This window comes from Sycon ciliatum, chromosome 5 (genome assembly GCF_964019385.1).
Source record: "Sycon ciliatum chromosome 5, ocSycCili1.1, whole genome shotgun sequence".
NCBI lineage: Eukaryota > Metazoa > Porifera > Calcarea > Leucosolenida > Sycettidae > Sycon > Sycon ciliatum.
This window is the reverse complement of record NC_088647.1, coordinates 20,881,887-20,890,587: the sequence shown is the minus strand read 5'-3', so window position 1 is coordinate 20,890,587 and position 8,701 is coordinate 20,881,887. Positions and strand designations below refer to the sequence as shown.

Here is an 8,701-nt window from a genome sequence, read left to right as displayed (position 1 = left end):
TCACACAAACTCACATATTCACACATACATGCACACACCTATAATAGGCTATATTGTATGCACGCGCACGCACACACGCACACCTCAGATAGGGATATCAGCGAACGCACTGCGCAGCTCATCTGCGCAGGTCAGCCTGGCCCATCTACGCGCGGCCGACAAGAAAACTCATGAACCCTTTCATTTTTTTGCAAAATAAATCGTGCGAAGAAGATGCACGGAATGGCTGAAAACTAGGCTGAGGAAAAGTAGCATCCAGAGACTCTCAAACAAATTCAGGGTCCATCGCTTCTGACAATGGCAGCGAAGACATCAGGGAGCTGATTGCAGCAACTCTCTACCAAGCGCGACGCTGGTTACTCACCAGGGCAGAGCGCTTCCATCGCGCAAGAAATGGCCGCGAGCGAGAAATGCAAGTCCGATTTTGGAACGATCCAACCAGGGTAATCCCTTGAAAATTGGCCTGAACACCTCTCATACTGGTGTTTCACGATGTGCAAACTTTCAGAGAAATCGACCGGGGAGAACGTGGTGAGCTCGTGGGTCCTCCTGTATCGCGTATGATTTGAATGGTCGCGGGGACAGAAGAACAGTAATTTTACGACTCCCAGCGGTGCAAACAGACCGCGGCCATGTTTTCTCTGTCGGCCGCGATCACGTTCAAAAAATCGATGACGCAATGCATGCGCAGAGGCCTGCGCAGTGCGTTCGCTGACATCCCTACCTCAGACCTCAGACGTGCCCATCGCGGAAGCGATGATAGCGAACAGCTATGTTAGACATAGCAACTTGTGCTGGGATTACACCATTCAACAGCTTGCAAGGCTGATGAATTGACCGCCACTATTTTTAGCCTGGTATCCACCACACAGCTGTCTGAAGTGACTTTTTCTGGCCAGTGAATCCCTATTTACGCACACACACACACACACACACACACACACACACACACACACACACACACACACACACACACACACACATGCGCGCATGCGCGCGCACACATACACACACACACACACACACACACGCACGCACCGAGCAACGGGGATTGATGTGTGTTCAGCCAGTGCTGTTGTATTGAACAAACCAGGGAACTGTATCTCGAGTTGAGTCTGGTTGGCTGGTCTATACTGATCGCACATGCAGCTTACCTGAACGGCTCTGTCAACACACTGCTGAGGATTCGATCGTCGCAAACCGGGTTTCCGTCCAGGCTGAGGTACCTGGGACGTATAAACAAACCGCACAATCACATCCATAGAATATCAACATTGATTTGCACCTTTCCCTCAAACAAATAAATAAATATTTAAAAAAAAAAAACCTGTTTTGAAATAGGGCCGAGCATCCCGAACCTAGCAAGCGATAGAATGATACTACACAAAGCCGGCTCCTGATATAATTAATATCAGTGTGCAGGAGAACTACTAGTAGTTCTTTGCAGTCTACATTCTTTAAATGCACTCATACCATATAAGTAACACGTCACATATGGCATGGAACATTTGCTGTGCAAGTTCGTATTTCGCCGTTTGCAAGTTCGCTAGAAGTGGGAGTCAACTGCAGCTCCCGGCAAGCATTCAACGGTGCATGCACCATTTTTATGCAGGCCCGGCGGAACCGGTCCGACTGGTCAGGCCATGGCCGGACCAACTCTTCGGCTACCAACGTGTGTTTGCTGCCGAGAGGGTGTATACCCTCTGTATCATACACAAAGTAGGAAAGGCTAGGGTATGGCCGCCGGGACCAATCTATAAAACTGCTTCTGGCCGTAGAATGCAGCATACCTGAGAGGGTTAGGTGTTGCTACACTCTTCAAGGAGGTGATGATGTTGAGTATTGAGCTGCTGCATAGCTGATTGTTGACAAGTCTGGACAGCACAGCATGCATGGGTGGTGCGATGGAAGAAAAGACAGAAAGGAGATGGTGCACAAAAAGAAAGAATTTTACCCTAAGGGGTCGTCCACAAATATCGATGTTTTTTTAGAGAAGATATTCGTTCGTTTGGGGGGGAGGGGGTTTGGGCCCTGTTCGTCTCGTCTTTGCAGAAAAAATATCGAACTCTATCTATGGACGGGTGCTGTTCGAACATGTACTATATATGTAGTTTATGACCTACACAAAGTGAAAGTCAACCTCGTGAGCATAGCCATGGCAAGGTCGTGCGACCGTGGCAACATAAACCTAGGTGTATGGTGAAATTAGAGTGGCAGCTGGTCACGTTTCATGAGGAAATTGAACTTCATTAAAAAAATATCGATCCCTTGCATAAACATGTGTATGTTCGTTTTGAGGGGGGAGGGAGGGGGTCTGGGGAGAAATGAACAAATATCGTCTTGAAAAAAACATCGATATTTACGGACGGCCCCTAACCAATAAAATTGTGTCCGGGCCGGCAACAGAAATCTGGTCCAACGAACAAAGCATGGCCCGGCAGTTCCAACTCTCCTCCCCCCCCCCCCCCCTCTCTCTTTCTCTAACACACACACTCTCTCTCTCACACACACACACACACACACACACACACACACACACAACCACCACCACCACCACCACCACCAGCAGCAGCAGCACCAGCACCACCACCATCACTACTACCATTTGGGCAAAGCACAATCCCGCAAGACACACATGCGACAGCACACTCACACTCGCGGGTCAAGCCCCCTAGCAGTCTCTCAGAACAATGCACAGTGGTATGCTGTGCAAATACAGGGGGTTGAAAGTACGCCACTCACTCTAGCCGTGTCAGTTGCTTCCAGAGAGGAATCATGGACGTAAAGACGGTCACGTACGCTGGCTCTAGGCGCCACTCTGGAGAGAGGGAAAGATTGAGCGAAAGAAACATGTTTTCACTGTGGTTCTCTATCACCTTTCCATCTCTGGGAATACCATAGAGTGCAGTGAGAGCACACCGTCTAGCGAGAGAGCCCCACCTTGATTTTTACAGCCAGGGAAAGGAAAATCGCATGGCAGAGTGCAACTGAATTTGTACAGTGTGAGAAAATTGCTCTACTAAGGCCATACTTGGCATGTTCATCAGTGCGTGGAGCTCCAAGGTAAACTGAGAACGGATTGACTGCGCAGAGCGGTGTAGTGTGAGTACAAGGTACGTGTCGTATGGCCTACGGACAGGATGCCACCTAGCAGGACCACGAAAGGACAAGTTGGCGGGGCGCTCTCGCGGTACTTTACGGTACACGTATCAGACAAAGGGCAAGCCCGCCCTCGTGCCTTATGTAACGCTGTGTGGAGCTTAATCACTATAGGGCTCTAAATTAGGGTCTACACGTCTCCTAGCTTCATGTGGATACATTCCGTGCCGAGCAGTAAGCCTGCTCAAAGTGCACTGCATGCATTTGCTATACACGGTAGACCTCCTCAATTCTGGACAGGCACATTGAAACTCTACCACGTAGAAGCACGTGAGCTGCAATACTTTGGACGTGTGATTGATGCTCAAGACAGATATGTTCCAAGTTCCGAAATATCTCCAGGATGATGAATACGTGCTACCGTCTTGAAAGCGTATACGCATAATGTGCAAAGTCTTCTTCGAAGTGCAAATGTGCAACCTGTACTTGTTGTTGCGGCTGGGTGAAATCAGACTCGCAGTGTACACTTGGCGGCCCCTGCCTGCACGGCCTATATCACCCTGGAAGTGGCATGAGGGCAGCTCGGCACACACATGTGCAGTATGCAGTGATGTGCTTGCAGCTGATCCAGGGCACCATCTTTGCACTCTGGGCCGGACTTCATCTATACTACATGTATAGGGCAACTGTACTTCTAAAACCCCCGAGGCTCAGTCACATCCTTTATCTAGTGTCCTCAGTGATCGCCTCCACTCTAACTGTTCAGAGTGCTGCAGTAAAAGGTGCAGTGCATGTGCATGTGCATGTGTATGCAGTGTGCACACTCTGCATTGCTAGCCTACACCATTCAGGAATGCTGGGAACACCAAGAACGAGGACTACTACTATCGGAGTTTTCCAGGGTTTCAGGTGTTTGCTTGTCAGTGAGTTATGGCGATGTTCCACAATTCATCGAATATGATTCCAGCACGTCTAATCCTGGGCGATGACGGAGAGATGAGTGCTGCCCTCATGCTGCCGAGCTCCCTTAAACAAGAGGTCTCAAACATTTCCTGCCCCTGTGATAAAAACTGACTACGGGCGACCGTTCCTTGCTATAGATGAGGTCAATGAAATCCAACCCAATCACCAAACCCCAGGTCGCATGCTGTATCAACCTACATACATGCAGTCCACACACTCATATGCCTCCTATAGGCCTAGTGCGTCTGCTCCCACAAGCATACAACTGTTTGGGTTTTGAATTTCACTAGTTTCACTAATTTCGCTGTGATCAGTGGGTGATTACTTGATATGCGCAGCTCATCCAGAGTCGTCCTGTCCTCTTCGCTGGCGTAGCGCACTTGGCACACGCGCTGAATCATCTTGCTCATGTCAACTTCCTTGTATGTCTATAAGTGCATGTACAGCCAAACACATGGACAATATCTGCTCGGTGCGCTTCCCAAACGTACGAAAAGCATAAAGAGGATGATGTACCTGTGTATCACATCCACAACACATCTGATAGATCTTATCATCTCAGCCGAGCTATTGAGAAAATGACAGACCCGGCAATGACAGTGAACAATTTCGAGAAATTGCCAAAGTTGGCCTGAATGCAACGCCGCAGCTTTGGAATTTGTTTCTGGGTCAGTCATGACAAACCAGAACATGATCAAGTTGCGCAATTACACCCCGTGTGAAGTACCGTATTTCCCCGAATATGAGTCACCCGTTTTTACTCTAAACTTCTCGGGCAAAGAAGGGGATGCGACTTACAGTTAAGTGTGACATCCTACTTATGTGGATAGATGAAAACAAGATGGCTTAAAACCTGAAAATGGAAATGCGACTTATAATCGAGTGTGACTTACATGTACATGTATATAATAATAAATAAAATTCGCGGGATCTGCGTCGGCATCGCTTGAATGTTCAGAAACACACAAACTAGCCTTCGCATCCGCAGTATGTAGAGAGAAAAGGACCTATACATTACGAGTTATGACAACAGTCCGCCACGGTAACGAGATCTTATACAGTCAGATAGTGCAACAAGGCACAAAATTGACAAGGATATTGAGACATTCGACGACCTGACACCTAGCTCCAACACGTCTACGAAGTGACTTATCATCGGGGAAATAAGGTAAATCAGCACACACTGTGAGGTACCCACCTTTGGTGCGTTCGGGTCCGGCGGTTCTTCTTCCGCCTGCGCCTGCAGAGCCGCTGCTGCCGCTGCCTCCGCCGCTGCCTGCTTCTCCCGAGCTGCCTTGCTGCCGCGACTGGCCGTCGTCGGCGGAGGAGCGGCAGGCGACGCTTCGGGGGTGGCCTGGGGCCGGGCCGCTCCAGGCTCGGGCTGTGCGAGCGTGCACGTCACCGACCGCACGCCCTCGCGCTGGCACAGGATGGGTAGGTCTTGTTCGATGTTGCCCGTCGGTACATACGTAGCTACGAGCACATCATGCAGAAACGGCACAATCACGTTGGACGATCGCATGTTCCCACAGGCACACGCAGCACTTCTACAAGCTGGAATCGTAAGAATGGGACTGCCATACCTGCGCCATCATTTAACACCCAGCTCTATTCCCCTACCTTATGTGTTCTGGGGGAGTTCTGCACCCTAAAAGCGATGTAAATGTTGACCAGAATTCTGCTGCAATTCCCCTATTCTTGATTGTGATGTATTCCAACTGACGAATATCACAAGAAAACGTTCTTGGAAATACTAAACCGACCTTGCTTGTCATGTGTGTTCGGTGAACGTATATAGTCATGAGTGCACGGTTGATACTGTCCATAGCCTATTGAGTAGTCCAGGGGCGTACCCAGGGGGGGGGGGGGGGGGGGGGTTCGAGCGAACCCCCCCCCCCAGATTCTCATATCGCACTGCACGTGCATACGCATAGAGTACCGATATCGTGATATCTACGCGCCGCACGGTTACTTGCATGCCGATATCACCCCCCTCCGAAGAACCCTGCGTACGCCCCTGTTAAGTCCTCAACTTTGTGGGGAAGCCCTATCCCCCTGAATGTCCACCACTATACATGTACATGTATTTCACAACTCCGCCCCACGTCTCTGTCATGCACATACTGTACTGCACTGTTGAGCTTCCGATGAAAAATAAAATAAATAATAATAATAATAATACCTGGGTCAACTACAACCTCGGCGAGTTCCGCCTGCGCCTCCAGGCGACTCTGCTTGTCGCGTCCCTTCGCCATAGTTACCGCCGACTGTGCCGTCGAGCGCTACGGCAACAGGGAATGCTGCCGGTGCCTTACCAGTGTGACAAGTCAACTGCAGGCACGCAAGGATACAGCCGAACACCGAATAAGACAGCAATACCAGCTATTTATTCGAAGAAACCTCTACAGATCCCTAATCACATCCATGCGCCGATTTATGATGGCACTGGAATTTAGCATTCAACTCACAACAATGAGCTTGGAGAAACAATTTCAACAATTTTCAAATTCAGTGCGCACAGTAAAATATTCTCAGTTTCCATAACATGCCTACAAACTTTCAGAAATTGTTCATCGTCCCATTGTTTTTCAGTGGACTACATGCCGTTTTTTTTTTTACAGTGAGAAGTTTAGAACGATGTAGATAACACTCAAGGCAACACTCTCCTTTTCAGAAGACAAGTGATGCCAAATGTGGCATTATAGCACGTTGCCAAGACAGCACAATGTGACATGCGCGAATCACGTAACCATTGCCTGGTACACTGTACCGGCATGGACAGTTCGCGTGGAAAGTCTTCACGCCTTCACCTGTAGCCCTCAGTGTTTGCAAGGTGCAGTTTCGCAACTGCCAAAATTAGGGGTGAAACGAAGGTCTCAATTTGCCAAACGAAAAAACGAAAACAAAACGAAAAACGAACGAAGGTGTCGAAGGATTCTTTTACCAGTTCACAGTTCCTCTTGAAGCACACTCTGTGCATGTGCCCTACAAAGTACATGACTGCGCACATATTTGCTGTGCAGTCGCCACAATTGGCACATCCATAGCTTTCAAGTTGCAGTGGCAGTTTGCACCCCAAACTGCCCAAGACTACTTCTGCACACTGTGGCCGGGAATGGCCACGCTCAATCGCAGTCCGTGGCCTACTATGGACTTGCAGTGGCACCTACCTGGAGCCAAGTGGACACAAAACTAGTCGACTGTACAAACTACAGTACAGTAAACGTGTATACAGGGAAGATCAGTGCAGGTGTGTGCAGAAATCGTGTGTCGACCTTCTTTTGAATTGAAAACGAAGGTTTGTTTCAAATGAAAACGAAGGTTCTTCAAACCTTTGACACCTTCGTTTCACCCCTAGCCAAAATGTCCAACGCCCCAGGCATCTCGTGAAGTTATCTATTGTACCCGGGGGAGGGGGGGGGGGGTAAGGAAACTTGAGAAGAGGCATATCCTGAACTACTTCTTGAAGTTGTCCATCCGCGGTGCGAGTTTTGCGTACATGTACATGCAAATCACGATGCCACGAACAAGAGGCTTTCATTCAAAGCTGCGGCCGCATAGTCTTATTGTTTTGCGACAGCATTTCATCTTGGCATTCCCACTGACGTTAGGTAGATCTACCATATTCCTCTAGCTATTGAGGTGCTGCGAAGGATAGCATGGTGGGGAATCTGCGGAACCACTTGTATGCGCCAAGTACACATGTACAGTGCGGCTCGGCTAGTGCACCGCTGTGCCGCGACTTTGCCAAAGCATCTCAACTGATGATGTAATCCCATATCCTCTGTAGACTGAAGTTATGCGAATGATTTCACAACGTGAGTCAGCGGATCTTCTAGCGGGTGCAAAGACTTCTTACATCATCAGTTGAGATGATTTGGCAGTCGTGGCACAGCGCTGCACTGCACTTGCACCAGCGTGTATACTTTTTAAGTACAACTGATGATGTAAGTGCACAAGTTCTACAAATAATGCAAAATACTGTCCACACAGCGTGTTGGCTTCTCGGCTTACTCAGTGTGTTGGCTTCTCGGCTTACTCAGTGTGTGTGTGTGTGGGGGGGGGGGGGGGGGCAACCGGGTGTCAGCCGAATATCTTATCTGTAAAGACTAGGGGTAAGAACACTTCAACTATCACTTCAAGGTCAAAGAGCTAGCACAAGCAGCTCGCCCTTACCGACTTGCGAAGTCGCTATAAAGACAATGTCCGTGGCTTGCTTGCCTCGTCTTTTTCCTATCCTCTACTAGTCACTACGAGTACAGCCAGCGCCGTGCGGTGATGACCGTAGAGATTTACTCTCTCAGATAGTGCCTGTATTCTCGAGTCATTGGAACGTCAACGACACGTGCTCGTTACGGACAGTATTCGGTTTGCTCCGGCTTCGCTCCGCAAAAGCAACGCCGCGTGGCTGCATAACAATTCCTCGGTAATGACGATCCACACAACTCAGTTAGTTCATGACTGCAGTGCTCCAGCAAAGGGGATCTTTGCCACTGACTGTCAACATCCAAAACTAACTAACTACTTAGTTCTGGCAAAAGCGGGTACAGCTCGTACTGCGAGTAAAGATGGGAAATGAATCATTCGGATCGACGAATGGGAAGAGATCGAGAGCGAAGGCCATGATTGCTAGGGTACG

At 49.1% G+C, this 8,701-nt stretch overlaps 1 protein-coding gene across 8 annotated transcripts in view; it reads right to left on the bottom strand.

Moving 5' to 3' along the window:
• The window catches only part of LOC135817997 (leucine-rich repeat-containing protein 71-like), an 85,603-nt gene extending 76,943 nt beyond the window's left edge, over positions 1-8,660 (bottom strand). For 3 of the 8 annotated variants that reach the window (XM_065331303.1, XM_065331305.1, XM_065331310.1), the window contains exons 1-7: positions 8,239-8,658; positions 6,245-6,393; positions 5,261-5,535; positions 4,388-4,490; positions 2,743-2,818; positions 1,791-1,874; positions 1,155-1,226 (exon numbers count right to left, since the gene is read on the bottom strand). In XM_065331303.1, the coding sequence (XP_065187375.1) occupies positions 1,155-1,226; positions 1,791-1,874; positions 2,743-2,818; positions 4,388-4,490; positions 5,261-5,535; positions 6,245-6,317 (683 nt within the window). In that variant the 5' untranslated portion in view covers positions 6,318-6,393; positions 8,239-8,658. Of the gene's footprint in view, positions 1-1,154; positions 1,227-1,790; positions 1,875-2,742; positions 2,819-4,387; positions 4,491-5,260; positions 5,536-6,244; positions 6,394-8,238 lie in introns of all 8 variants that reach the window. The other 5 variants (XM_065331304.1, XM_065331309.1, XM_065331308.1 and 2 more) reach the window with 5 other exon arrangements.
• Between the last annotated feature and the right edge of the window lie 41 nt (positions 8,661-8,701).